The sequence below is a fragment of the Ascaphus truei genome, chromosome 3 (genome assembly GCF_040206685.1).
Source record: "Ascaphus truei isolate aAscTru1 chromosome 3, aAscTru1.hap1, whole genome shotgun sequence".
Taxonomy (NCBI): domain Eukaryota; kingdom Metazoa; phylum Chordata; class Amphibia; order Anura; family Ascaphidae; genus Ascaphus; species Ascaphus truei.
The window spans coordinates 73664151-73679709 of record NC_134485.1 but is presented as its reverse complement, the minus strand read 5'-3'; the positions used below and the strand labels follow the sequence as shown (position 1 = coordinate 73679709).

The following is a 15559-nucleotide window of genomic DNA, read 5'->3' as shown; positions in this document are numbered from 1 at the left end:
TGCGTGCAGTTCCGCGCCGGTGCATGCAGCAAGATGCCTGGCGAGGCCTTAGATGAGGTGCACGGTGAGGCAGCGGATGATGTGCGGACAAGGTGCTCATACTGCACTTTTACATGGCTGTTGAATATAAATCACGCTTTATCTGCCAAAAGAGAAAAAAATATGCATAGTTCAATAATGTATCACGTTTATTATGTTCATGTGCAAATGATATGTTTGTAAATTGGATTTGTGAAAAAAATATTTCTATGACTTTTTTTGAAATGCTCTAAAATCTAAACTTTTTTTTCCAGATTCTAACAGTGTCACCAGAAATATTTCTGCGTACACGGAAGGTAAATCACCTTGTTTAGTTACATTATCATACAGTATATTAACTATTTTTTTTTAAAATGTATATTTTAGTAAGGGAGACTGGCCTTTGGTGAAGTTGTCTGTGGCCATCTTGTTGTTACCCTGTTGCCAATAATTTTATACGTTTGCTAATCAAAAAATAAGCATTGATTCTGATAAACAAAATTACATTATGCTTTATGTTAAAAAATAAATATATATATTGTATCATACATATATATATGTATCTTAAAAATTCCACCTTTAATTCTTGAGCCGTTCACTGGACGCCAGTGGTCCCACTAATGTTCAGACAAATGTCGTGGCGCTTTTGTTTATTCGTGGGTGAGATCGTGTTCACAGCTTTCTGACGCCACTCAATGGAAGTAAGGAATTTTACCGTGAACACATTTTATGTTGGTTGATAAATACAACATTTAGGCACCTAAAGCACTCGGTCCTTTTATTTGATCTGCAAATTGACTTTTTGATAGAATATTTTCCGGACCTGTAAAAATGGCTACATATGCCATTTACATTTTCTATGACATACAGCTCATCCCTGGTCATTGCAACATGCAGCATAATCTCTGAAAAATTCGGTCACATCTAAGCCCCTAATTAAAGAATTTGGAGGAATTGGCCTCTCTGCTGGTAGTTAGGCAATGAAAAGGGAATTTTAAGATGTTTGCAATAACCTGTTCAAGCATTGGTGTGTGTAAGTAATACAAAGGTATAGAGAGGCACTCCCAATGCCAATATGAATACAAGGAAAGAAAACCTTGCTGCAAGCTAACCCATCAATGCCCCTATGTTCCAAATAGAGGCCTATAGTAGCATAATATAGAAAAAAGATGGAGGTACACAAGCAGTTATACAAAAATGCTATGGTTTACAGCATAGTAGTAGGCAGAACTAAGGTAACGTTTTGGGCACACAGCCCCTTCCTCAGACAACGGGTGGTCTGAAAAACAGGCTGTGTTCCTGAAAAGTTACCTTAATTCTGTCTACTCCTATGTGGTAAACCATAGCATTTTTGAAAACTACTTGTGTGCCGCCATCTTTTTTCTATATTATAGATTTGTATGAATTTTGTGGCATGCTAGTAACACATACATTGGGTTGGTTTTTTTGTCCCAAGTGCATATTAGTTCATGTAGCTTCTGCACCAATGGGGATTTGTGGGGGGGGGGAGCCTTTGGTTTAACGCATAAATCCAAACATCCGATCATCACAAAAGGTAACCATGGAGTAACCCACTTATTCAGCACATAGCATGCTTAGTAAAATGGGAAGGGGGACACTCCTCATTCCACTTGTAATTAGCAATAATGGTTTACTAAAGTAACCTACAAAATCCAACTGGGGAACGGCCCTCTATTTTGGGGGTTACCCTAGCACTACCATCCGTGTGAATTAGCCGCCTCCATAAACAGATGCCGAGCTCTCGGGCCTAATGGGAAGGCACTTGTGGCGCCCGCCTCCTTGCTGCCTCACTCCTTCTCCTTCGAATTGCAGTGTCAAATGAACCGCGGACATTGTGTCATGGTTGCGACGCCCAATTACCTAATGTTGGTGACGTCCGCAGCGTCATTTGATACTGCGATTCGGAAGTACATAGGGGCGTCAGATCTTCAAATCTGCCGCTGCCTAGGAGGGATTGTCCCTTTTCTTTTAACTTCTCAGTTAGTTGGTAGGCGTCCCACAGACAACATTACAAGCATACCCCGCTTTAAGGACACTCACTTTAAGTACACTCGCGAGTAAGGACATATCGCCCAATAGGCAAACGCCAGCTAACGCATGTGCCTGTCAGCACGTCCTGAAAAGCAATACCGGCTCCCTACCTGTACCGAAGCTGTGCGCAAGCGGGGAGACTATAGAGCCTGTTACACATGCGTTATTTACATTAGTTATGCACGTATATGATGATTGCAGTACAGTACATGCATCGATAAGTGGAAAAAAGGTAGTGCTTCACTTTCAGTACATTTTTGCTTTACATACAGTACATGCTCCGGTCCCATTGCGTACGTTAATGCGGGGTATGCCTGTATTTGTATTCATTTGTATTAAAACAAATTGTTTTATTAATGCTCAACTTATATATTTTTTTAGCCTTTTCTTCACTTTCTTCAAACACACCAAATAGAACATGTAAGTGTTTTTTTTACTTGATTTTAAATGCACAACCCATTTCTTAACAATAAAATATACTGTTATTCATTTGAATAACTCAATATTACAACTCATTAATATTACAGCTATAACATACATGTATATTTACCTAATAACATGTTTTTTTTGTAGACACCAACAGCAGCACCATCATTCATATTACTACTCCAGATGGTAAGTTGGGACATACAATGTTCATACAATGTTGTTTAGCTATGAAGACTGATATACAATATGGACTGATTCAAACATTATCAATTTGATTGAAAAAAAAAAATTAGGTGTGTCAAAGCTAATGAAATTTAAAAATCACGTCCGTTCGTCAAAGTACCAGTGCTAGTAACAGGGATTTTCATGTCTCAGAGGCGTGTTTTCCAATACACTGCACATTGGCCAAATGTAAACGCGCGTTATTTTACCAACATTGAACTACTTGCTCTTTATGGGCATCCAGACAGTATATGTTGTCTAATTTCTAACTATATGTAAAAATGAGCATAACCCTAAGTCTGTGTTTCTTCTATCAGTTTCCTATACATCCTATACATCAACAGGGAATAGTCGAAACACCACTTCAACTCCTAACCAAACATCAACAATGACTGCCACAAGTATGTACATTGCATTAATATTATGTATACAGTAGGGCCCAGCTCATACAGCGAGTTCCGTTCCAGGCCACCGCCGGAAACCGAAAATCACAGAAAAGCGGAACATAGCATTTGCTACGTCCACCGGCGATTTTCTGTTTCTCCTACCCCTTTTGCGCATGCGCAGACTCGGCCACTCCCCCTTCTGCGCATGCGTGAACTCAGCCGCTCCCCCTTCTGTGCGAACTCGGCCACCCCCTTCTGGCATGCGCGGTCATGGCGGCCCCCCTTCTCTGTACCGCCGTATTGGAGGATCGCCGAGAAGCGAAACGTCCGAGAAGCGGGCCCTACTGTACAGTATATTGGTCCTGCAGAAAGCTATATAATGTTTCTGTTGATTATATATTTTAAAGGTTTAGTCCCATGTAGCATCACACTGATCTAATGACAGTGCATGTTTAGAAAAAGAAACGTTAATGTTTGTTCTAAATCTCATGCATACAAATAGTTTTAATATTTGAATAGTTTATCCTGGAAAATGTTGGGATGCACTTTAGCTTGAAATGAAGCTTAGACTCGGGCCCCTATTTAATTAACCACTAAAAGTTATTACTGCTGCACTCCCAAACCCCTTGAAGAATCGCCGGTTGGCGGCGTGAAACGATCGTCGGGTTGTTGGGGACGCACTGACTGATGACGTCAGCCTTCTGGAGTAGTATGCCGGGCAAGATACTAAGCAGACACCGGATAAATGGTTGTATGAACTCCTGTACCTAAAGGGTTTTCACTGCGTAGCTACATCAGTGTATAGCTACCTCAATTACAGAGCTGGTATTATCTAATAGTGTTTTGCGTTCAATAGGGGTATTAACCCCTTGCATGGCATGAGGAATCGCCTGCTATACATGAGCTCAGTAACTTCACACATAAACATATACATAGTGTGTGACAGTTACATTTGTGTCAGTTTTATTACTACTGGTCACAGCATTGAAACACAGTACTGTGTGACTTGTACTTTACTGATACATTGTGGCAAGCGCTATTTTGAGAAAGTCACTGCTTATATGTATGCATACAAGACTTTCTGGTGTTTATACTCCAAATCACTCACTGGGAGTATTCATGTGTATATATATTACAGATAATCTGACTACAATATACCCTGAGTTGTTACCAACAAACGCTCTGTGATTGATTGTTCTTGCTCAAATGTTCTGTGAATACGCATAGACGTACTTTATACATACTTGTAGGTGTCTAGAAATAATTTGATATTAGTGACACCCTACCATCACAAACTGTAAGGTACTATTGCACCTCACTATGCGTCCAGTGGAATAAGGATACCTACATGTACATATTATATGAATGGTCCGCAAATAAGGCATACTTCAGTGGTTTTATATGATTTTAATATTTTTGGCACTTAGAAGAGTTATAAGTATTTAATAAAATGTTATTGTTTTTTGGGGTTTTATCCCCCCTGGTCGCTGCATCAAGTGTATGCTGGGACTAATTAGTTCCCTCACAACTGTTTGCTTTATTATAGGCTGAGTGCAAATTAGTGGGTTTCTTTTCTGTGACCATTTCTTGGCCACTCCCAAACCTTTCTGATGGTATACAAGTGGTAAGGATACTGTCTCTGATATAAGACAGCCAGGTTTAAGATCCAATTACACTTGGGATACCTTACAATGTTGGGATACACTCTAGCTTGAAGTTAAGTTTAGACTTGGCTCCCTTTTTAATATGATGTGAAGCTACTTCCCAGTGCTGGAGAAGAGTTCAGTTCCATTTAAATGAAAGCGTCTAAAATATTCTCTAGCACATAAGAAGCTTCTTGTTATTTCACCGGGAGGGTGTGTGCATATATCTGTTTACCTCGTTATTACATTGGCACAAAGAAAATTGACAATAGAGTCCCTGTCTCCCACAAATGTTTTAAAAATACTTATACTTGTCTGATTAAATATGACCCAGGTGACATGAATGGAATGGGAGAGAGATTGATACTGTATCTCCACTCGAAAATAATCAGAAGTGCAATGGCATTTGCTGGATATCACAAGGGTCATTCAAGAGGTGACAAGACACCTTCTATAACACTACAAACACCTCGGTGGTTTGGAATGCTTTCTTGTTCATCTGAGTCAGTGGGAAGATGATGGCAGATGAATGTATTATGGACATAGTCTTTTCGATGTAGTAATAGAGGCTTTTATTATTTCTGAATTACAGATACATCTTTAACTATAATACCCTACATCACTTCAGGTAAAGTTTTCATGTTTTCATATGTTATTGCTGTTATTTTCATTTATTTAATTTTAATTATTTAATTAGTTATATATACCTGCTGCAGTATGTATAACCTGTGCAAACAGGACAATGAGGTTGATAACTTACTGTGCAGCTGCTGGTACAGTTCAGTACAGTATATACTGATAATTCCTCTATTATACATAGCATTGATTCCGAACAGGCAGTTTGTGAGGTGTCTCCAAGGGGTTTGACAACTATATATAACAACGAAAAGAAAACGAAGAGCATCCCAACTCAGCACTCAAGTATACTCAGAACAAATATCAACGAAAAATATGATTTATTAAACGGCACAAATAATCAAACATAAAATACAAAAAATATTAAAACAAACCCTGATATCCTCCTGTGATAGAATATGTATCAGACAGGGGAAATTCCCTATGAAGATACTGATGGACCCCTAATACCCAAGGCAGGGGAAGAAAGCCTATCAGCACAAAATATATGTAGAACAAGGGGTTAACAATAACCCCTTGAACCTACAAGTCCGGCCTCACCCCTAGTAAATATAAAACCACACAGCAAGCATAGATAACACATGCACCAAATTGCCTAATACAATACATGCTGATGTCAAATTCATATGTTATATACATACACCGTAAATGCAGTTGGTATAATCAAGGCAAATCAGGCACAGTACCAAAAAGAGACTGTTAGTATGGGATCAACAATGGTTCACAGTTCACATCAGTTACCATAGTCCATGAGACCATCCATGCCACACTGTGATAGTAAAATGTCCAAAGGGTAAAGATCTTCCAATTGAGGGGTCCATCCGCAGGGGAGTCCCTTACTTCTAGTCCCTAGCACCGTTAGTGGTTATTATATTACTAATTTAAGTACTCATTATTTGCTTAGTCTGTTGTAGGCAGTTTGTCTTGTTGTAATATATATATATATATATATATATATATATATATATACTGAGTTAAGTTATGGTGAGTAAAAAAAGTGACAAAAACCCTCCACAGGAAAGCAAATATGCAAATATAGCTGTATGCTCATCTGCATGTCTTAGGCAGGTCTGCAACCCCGCCTTTCCCCATTATCACCCAGCATACAGCACTTCCACTGCAGCAAGGGATTCTGGGAAATGACATGCAAACGAGCACACAGTGTCACTTTTTGCCTCAATAACCATTTTTAACATGGCTCCCTATAGGCTTAAGCTTGCTGCATGGTCACAGCTTCGAGCACAGCCAGGGTTAAGGTGCATACCCAGAAAACCACCCACAGACAGCTGTTTCGACCTTGATGGGTCTCATCAGTGTGGGGTTGATTTTACTGGGAATGCAAGAGAGGCTTATGGGATAGGCCAAATCATAATACTGAGTTAAGTTATGGTGAGTAAAAAAAGTGACAAAAACCCTCCACAGGAAAGCAAATATGCAAATATAGCTGTATGCTCATCTGCATGTCTTAGGCAGGTCTGCAACCCCGCCTTTCCCCATTATCACCCAGCATACAGCACTTCCACTGCAGCAAGGGATTCTGGGAAATGACATGCAAACGAGCACACAGTGTCACTTTTTGCCTCAATAACCATTTTTAACATGGCTCCCTATAGGCTTAAGCTTGCTGCATGGTCACAGCTTCGAGCACAGCCAGGGTTAAGGTGCATACCCAGAAAACCACCCACAGACAGCTGTTTCGACCTTGATGGGTCTGGCTGTGCTCGAAGCTGTGACCATGCAGCAAGCTTAAGCCTATAGGGAACCATGTTAAAAATGGTTATTGAGGCAAAAAGTGACACTGTGTGCTCGTTTGCATGTCATTTCCCAGAATCCCTTGCTGCAGTGGAAGTGCTGTATGCTGGGTGATAATGGGGAAAGGCGGGGTTGCAGACCTGCCTAAGACATGCAGATGAGCATACAGCTATATTTGCATATATATATATATATATATATATATATATATATATGCAGTATTCTAGGCAGTATAGTAGGTTCATAAGCTCATGTGGTGGAGTGCGCACTTAGTAACACCCTAAACTGCCCTTGGTGGTAAAGTTGTCAATTACAGCTGGAGCTTCCAAAGTTGCTCCCCACAATGCTTTGCACCCACAGTGGCAAGGCATTGTGAGACCGCTATACCACCCATGCTGTCTGCACACACTGAGGTGCAACTTGGGGCCTTATTAAGCCTGGGATCGGACAAGCAGTTTTGGTAGAAAAAGCCTGATGAGTAGTCAATATAATTTATTAAGTAGGGTTTCCGGAATAAATATTATATAACGGTGTGCACAATGTAAAAAAAAGGCTGAAACCATTGATCTATATGAAGCAGCGAGAAAATGGACTAGGACAGGAGAATTATAAACAAACAAAAAACACGTTTTTACATAGTCATTATTACTGAATAGGTTTAGTTCCACATCCAACTTATACAGACCTAAACTCTATGGTTTGGCAAGGGTGGCACTTTGATTTACTTTTCCTTGTACTGCTGTTTTAAAATAGACTTGACCAACGTTACAAAGAATTAAATTTTTGCAACCTTTGGAAACCAATCAAAAAATGACATCTACTTTTCCATTCAAGCTACATGCTTCATTGTGAAATCATCCAGTAGTTTTCTGTTTTTGTTGATGTATGATTTTTTTTTTTTTACTGGCGTCGGTTAAAGACTGCCACCATCCTGATTTCCTGATTAATAAAATGTAAAGTCCTGCGTAACTATTTATGTGGTATCTAAAATACTAATCTAAATAATACTGCTAGATTGAAATGTTGTCTTAGACACCTTATGACAGTCAGCTAACATACAAAGTTTATCAATTTAATTTTAATAGCGTAATAGTCTTGATTACAAAAAATATTCTACTGGAATAGTAGAAAGCATTAGGTAACGGGGACAGCATTTATGGAGGTTTGTTCCCCTTTTCACTTACGTTAGTTAAAGCAGTTAGTAACAGAGTACATCTTGGTTACTGCATTTGAGGGCCTGCCTTTGGTTTTCCTTTCTTTGTACATTGAATTCCTTGCTATATGATAATTCTGGGTGGACCATAGGAATAACCAGCATCACTTTCCTCTTCTTTACTTATGAACTTAGGTTGTTTCCCTTCGTTTACATCTATTTATAGATAATTGAAGTAAAACATATCTATCCGTCACGTGAGCGGTTCAGCCAATGAGAGTGAACCGCTCACGGCCACGCCTCCACCACGCCCCCTTGTCACCCTCCCTTAGTCTCCTGCACCAGAGTGCAGGAATCGCAATAGCTACGGCGAGGGCTATAAGTTCAGCCTTATGTGACTTGGATTGCAGCGGGCCTCCCCTCATCAAGTTAGAGAGCACCGGTATTAGAATCTCAGATTTACCGGTATTTTCATTTTTGGTTTGCAATATTTTCCCACATTACGCCTTAAACATCCAGCCACAAATAAAATAATTTACAGTAGAACATTACAAATAAGTTAATTGAACTGTTTTAATCATTAAAAACCTTTTGCAGGAAGTTTAAATTGTTCATTCAACCTTGGACAACCTGAAAATTGTGAGTATATATTTTTTAATCTTTTTTAAACAATTTAGGGTAAAGAAAAAAAAATGGGCTATTTACTGCTCAGATGAAACGTTGATCACTCATTTTGGGTTATTCATCAAAGCACGATCGTACCAATCTATAAGGTTTACCTTATCTCTATCCTCTAAAAAGAGGACACTATGGTCCTCATCGATGAAACAGCAGTATCGTATACTGCATAGTAATGGTTGACACCATCTTGCGACAGAGGTCCCCATTATGTAATCATAAAATCAATGTATAATATTACACACCATCCCTACCTTTTCTACCTATGTAATTATACACCACATCGCACAAACAAATATACTTAGTAACCCACATACACACATACTGTACACACTATGACAAACAACACACTTTTGGTTATTAAGGTTTTCACCATTAACTTCTTATAAGTACTGTAAAGCAGACTGGTAGAGTTACAATACAGGTCGAATTAATTAAATATTTAAATATATGTATAAATATACGCATATTCAACTGTTATACTGTACTTGCGCCTTGGGATGACTTAATTTCTTGTCATCTCCCCTTTTTCTCATTAGATATTCTCTTTGCCTGTTTTTACTGCACTTTCAACTACAATCTTCATAATTGTTTGTAAAATTGTCCCGGGAGCGATCAAAGCACCATCCAGGCTATAGCGCCCGTATCGGCTGTAACATTGCTGTCTACAAGTTATGATTCAAACCTGTAGGGAAGAGGTAGAGTGGTACACCAACCTTGGCCTGGGATCTGAGGCCTAGAAATGTACAGTAGTGAAGTCAAGTTCCAGGTTGAGGTAGGCGGCAGGCAAGAATAGTCGGGTCCGGGTCCATGGTCGAGGCAGGTGGCAGGCAAGAATGGTCGGGTCGGTTCTGGGGAAGAGGCAGGCAAGAATGGTCGGGTCCGGTTCTGGGGTAGAGACAGGCAGCAGACAAGAATAGTCGGGTCCGGTTCCATGGTCGAGGCAGGCGGCAGGCAAGAATGGTCGGGTCGGTTCTGGGGTAGAGGCAGGCAAGAATGGTCGGGTCGAGGCAGGCACAGTTCAAGGCAGGGATAGTAAAATCACAATTCAGTGGTCACAACAAGATCAATAGCAAGGACGGGAAAACACAGGACAAGGCATCACAACCAGTATAATAATACTTTGCGCGTGCACTGGCTGAGAGTAACTGGCTGCTATTTAAATCCCTGAAGCAGGTGCTGACAATCAGTCAGAGAGAGGCTGACTTCCTGGTTTAGTGGCCATCTTAGTTGGGGCGAGAGCATCCTGGTCCGTTGGCCATCTTGGCTGCAGAGCGAATCCTCACATTGGTGTTATCTACCATTCGGACGGATCGTGCTTTGATGACTCTCGGACATTGACTGCAGCTTATTTCTTTTCAGGCCACTGTGGGCACAGAGGGGTTAAATAAAAATGCTGAATATATATACTAAATAACTTACAAATACAAATGTCATTATTAGCCTATGTATGTAACACAGAATATGTGGAGATAGAAAATAGTCACATACTGTACTGTACATGTTCTGAAGAGTCAAAAAGTTAAAACAGCCTCATGTTAGTAACATATTAAAGAACGGAGGGTGTATGACAGGCCTACACAAGTTTAGCCCTCATGAGCAACCACAATGTGTTCAATATCAAGCAATGGCCCATATTCACTAAAAGGTGCTAAGATGTAGCACGTCTTAACTCCCATTCATTTGAGGACATTACCACCCATACAGTACATTTCAGTGCATTATATGCTTTAATGTTATGAAAGTGTCTGACAAGTTCTTCTATTTTCTGTTTTAGCTGTCTACGTGGTCACTGCACAAGTGAACGATACCGTAAGTCTTCCTATTTTGTCACACTTGTTCTTAACCATAGGATCAATGTATTAGAATTCTTTATATATACACAGTACATGAAGTTATATAACATGTATAATAAATACAATTGCAGTAATGATGCCTGTCCAGGACTCCAAGGATTGCTATTTTAACCAATAATGGGGCATACTGTATGTATCAAGACAAAAGGGGTGCACTTACTGTACGTGGCAACAAATCTGTCCCATATGTATCACAGAAATATCCCCCATTTAAATCAATAGGATTTTTTCTTTGGCATATCTGGTGCCATTTGGTTTGCCCTAAAATTTGGGGGTTTATTTGGTAAAATCTCCTGGCGGTAAAAAAAAAGAGCAAAACACACTCACCAAAGCAAAAACAATTCTTTGTATTCTTTCCCTTTGGGGTCATTTCTTTGGTACATCTGATGCAGTTTGTGTGCTCACTTTTAACCTGGTTTTGCAGATCGGGAACTTTGGGGGCCATTGGGTCTATTTGCTAACGTTTCCCAGCTGCACACGCAGAGCAAAACTAGTACAAAAAACAGAGCTATATTCACCAAAGAAAAGGAAGCCTAATGGAAAACAATTAGGGTTGCTAGGTGTCCAGTGTTGAACCAAACTGTCCTGTATTTGGACACTCTGTCCAGTAATACTGGACATGTACAGTATGTGTCTGTTATTACCTATCTGGACATAGTGAGCTGACCGGTTGGGGGGGCCGTGGGATTTCCCCGAGGATGGAGAGAGCAGGGCTGTTGCTGGGGGCTGGGCAACGTCCTCCTTCCTGATTGGCTGCTGCTAGGTAATGGGAGGGTGGGGCCAAGGAGAGGAGGAAACAGCATGGATCGCAGAGGGAGGAGGTGTGTGTGTGTGTGTGTGTGTGTGTGTGTGTGTGTGTGTGTGTGTGTGTGTGTGTGTGTGTGTGTGTGTGTGTGTGTGTGTGTGTGTGTGGCATGTCATACCTTTCACCATTGTAACCAATATTTTTGGAGAATTTACCTGGCAACCTTAAGTACAATAGGATTTTTTCCTTTGAGAAATTTGGTGCAATTATTTGTACAGACTTTGCCCCAGTTTTTCTGCTGGGATACTTTAGTAAATAACCCCCTAAGTGACAAGGCAAAAGTGGTAGAATTCTGGTGCATAAGTAATCGTACTAGATATAGCAAAGACAAATAATTCTTATTGATTTCAAATGGGATGTTATGGGGGCCACGATCAAGGCAAAAGAGGTGCAATTCCGGGGCAGAAAAACAACACAAGACGTATCAAATAAAAAAGTCCTATTAATCTCAATGGGATATTTTACTTTGATACATTTGGTGCAATGTTTTTTTCCCCAGAATTGCACAACTTTTGCATTTATACAGTACATATGCACTATAGTCCTCAATATAGGATATTTATTAAAGCTATTTGGCTGCAAAATTGTAGCAAAACTGGACATAAATAGCACGAGATTCATTAAAGAAAAAAAGTATGTTTACTTACCGCAGTTTTACCCGTTCCACAGTGGGTATGATAAAGGTGCAGTTCCACCGAGGGCCAGAGTAAAAAGCGTGGCAGGCGGACAAAAATCCATGCAGCTCTTTGTATCATGGCAAATGTGGAGCAATTCTTGTGCAAAAACTCGACATCATATATATTAAAGAAAATGGTTCTATTGTTTTCTTTGATACTGCACATATGGCGCAGTTATTTTACCCCACTTTTACCTTGATCCATAATCCCCACCGGTGATATATAGTATATCAAAGTCTCCTATGTGGAAAATCAGGGCAGGACTGGAGAAAACACATTGCACCGTATTTATCGCAACCAAAAAATCCCATAGCTTCTGTTTTCTTCTACCGCATTCAGCTTGCTTCAGTTTGGATTTGGTTTTGCAGTCGGGATACTTTGAGGCATCATTCTCTAGGTATTTTCTTTGATACCTTGTTTATGTATTATAGAATCATTTTTAAAAGACTGAAAATGTTTCCTTGTTTGCTGTGGTGCTCTGAATGAGGGCGATTGTTTTGTTTAGCGTTTGAGTACCAGCTTGGACAGAGGAGAATGATAAGAGAGAGATAAGAGCAGTGACACCCACTGTCACCTTCAGGTTACAATACTTTAAAAACACCTGGCTACACACTTAGCGTTGACCTTTAATGCATATACAGTACCAATGCGAGTGCCACATAGAGCCAAAGAACTAATGGCAGTGATACTGTATGTTCAAATAGATTGCATTTGCTGACAGACCTTTACAAAATAAATCATTTCTGGAAGTATATACTGCATGGGATTAGATGCAAAGCCAGTCAAACCACTCACAGACTGCTGTTTCGAGCTTTTAGGTCTCATCAGTGTGAGGTTGGTTGAAAGGCAGGGTTGCAGACCTCTCTAAGACATGTGAATGTGTTCACAAGTGATATTCTTTATTGGAAATATATATATATATATATATATATATATATATATATATATATATATATATATATATATATATATATATATATATATATATATATATATATATATATATACACACACACACACAAATAAATAAAAAAGTTATCACCTAATACTGAAGAACCCATTTATTCTGCACTGGACTAACACGGCTATTTTCTGATTGATATATATATATATATATATATATGCACACATACATACACACACACACGGTCTGCTTGGATTGCTGGATTCAACTAGGATTGCTGCTTTAAACCCAACACTGCCCTTAGAATATCCTTCAGTATTCTAAAGCAGAGGTGGGCAACCTATTTTTCAATGTAGCCACAGATGTGGCGAATGAGGAGTGACATTCTCCCCGCCATGCTTTTCGTTTACTTGCGTCACTACAAATATTAGCTCCCTTAAAAAATAGCAGTTCAAGGTCGGGTCTAGACTCCAACTGAAGGCAGAGGGGAGTATTGGATGTCTGTGCTGCATCAATGACTCATTAAGAAAGCGGAAACTAGCACACGCCGTCAGGAAAAAGTTTATTTTAGTGTGGGAGCTAAAAAAACTCAAATTCGCCACAATTTCAGGACCAATTCGCCACTTGTGGCGATTGGCAACAGGGTTGCCCACCTCGGCTCTAAAGGTTGGCACCCGAATGGCCCTTAGTACATTGAAAAATGTCAACAGGATTCTGCCCTGCTGCAGCTAGTGGGACACTGATTATATATTCCCACCCGTTGCATTTGTTCCACCCCCAGGAGTAAATAAAATGAAAACAAAAAATTATAACAATTGAAAAAAGAATATATAAAATAAAAACAAAAATTGTTGCGAGAGCCCCCTCTCCCCCCTTCTTTGTCTTTTATTTCTGCAGGAGGGGGTGGGGAGGCCCTCAGGTGACACTGGAATTAATTGGGGGAGAGACGTGACCCTCTGCTGAAAAACTATATAGTTTGTAACTGCTCTATCCTAGGCCCCACGGGAAGGAGTTCTGTGCCAAGCTGATCTTCAGCTTAATTGTGGCTCAAGAGTACCTGCTGGTCTAAGTTCTGTCCTCCTTTATTAAGCCCACTCCTTAGCTCCAGGGACTATGAGGGTGACACACACAGAGCAGGGTTTAGACTAGAGCAGTGTTTTTTTTTAACCTTTTTTTTTTTTTAACGTTATGGAAACCTATAATTATATTATGAAATTTTGACAACCCCCAACCCAGCACATCCCCCTGCTGCAGCGAGGGAAACGGGGATCTGGGGAAAGAGACCCTGCTACATAAGGAACCACAACCCTTTCTAATAGTGCATCTGAGATCAAATGTATTGTAACGACTCCCAACCCTCTTTAATAGCGTGTGAGATCAGATGCATTGTAAGGAACCCCAACCCCCTCTAATAGTGTGTCTGAGATCAGATGCATTGTAAGGAACCCCAACCCTCTCTAATAGCACGTCTGATATCAGATGCAGTGTAAGGAACCCCAACCCTCTCTAATAGCGCGTGTGAGATCAGATGCATTGTAAGGAATCCAAACCCTCTCTAATGGTACCTTTTGTCTCAAGACCACATTACATGGTTAAACTCTTAAGCCAATGCATGCTACTTTAAACACAGCTTTTAAACATAGCCTGGGTTGAGATGCAAAGCCGATAAATCCACTCACAGACATATAAATCACATACAGTACAGTGCATATACACATGCAGAGTACGTACAGTATTTACAGTGCAAACACACACATCATTATCAGTACTGGCCACAAGGGGGTGATCATGGAACATCCTCTTTCTCCCTGGCACTACCATGGAAGAACATTGTAAGGATCTGGGATGATCATTATGTATTATGTACCCAGTGTTGATTGTAGCTAAATTGCTATCACTCTTTATGATTAGCAAAACTATGTAGTACCATTGACTATACCAAAACTACAAGTGTGGTACACCCCTCTTCATTTTGGGGTTTTGTGTATCACGTGTGTTATATTTACCTAACACACACAAAAAAGTTCACCGTGTTAAATTGTTGTGTTTGGAAGGTGGGAAGTGCAGTACAACTGGCACAATAGCATTCCTACAAAGAAGCAAGTGCTTTGATTAATTAAGAACTGTTTTTTAACAATCAAACATACTCCCATATTGTGGGAATAAAGTGTACAGTACTTTATAGTGTCCATATAGTAGAGTGTTGAAAGTAGAGTTTCTAGCTGGACGTTTACTGTACATTGGTGTGTACGTGTTAGTTGGATCTGTAGTGTCACAATGCCTTTAAGCCCCAAAAAAGTTTCCCCACAAATCTGTGTTTTCTCTTGACTTACATTGGCAGTGTCTCA

The 15559-nt window shown here is 39.9% G+C and overlaps 1 protein-coding gene across 4 annotated transcripts in view; it reads left to right on the top strand.

Annotated features, from left to right (window-relative positions):
• Window positions 1-15559, top strand: part of ADGRG2 (adhesion G protein-coupled receptor G2) — a 134195-nt gene that overhangs the window by 79145 nt on the left and 39491 nt on the right. For all 4 annotated transcript variants that reach the window (XM_075594295.1, XM_075594294.1, XM_075594297.1 and 1 more), the window contains 7 exons: window positions 294-335; window positions 2452-2490; window positions 2644-2685; window positions 3039-3122; window positions 5343-5378; window positions 8889-8930; window positions 10747-10781. In XM_075594295.1, the coding sequence (XP_075450410.1) occupies window positions 294-335; window positions 2452-2490; window positions 2644-2685; window positions 3039-3122; window positions 5343-5378; window positions 8889-8930; window positions 10747-10781 (320 nt within the window). The remainder of the gene's footprint in view (window positions 1-293; window positions 336-2451; window positions 2491-2643; window positions 2686-3038; window positions 3123-5342; window positions 5379-8888; window positions 8931-10746; window positions 10782-15559) is intronic.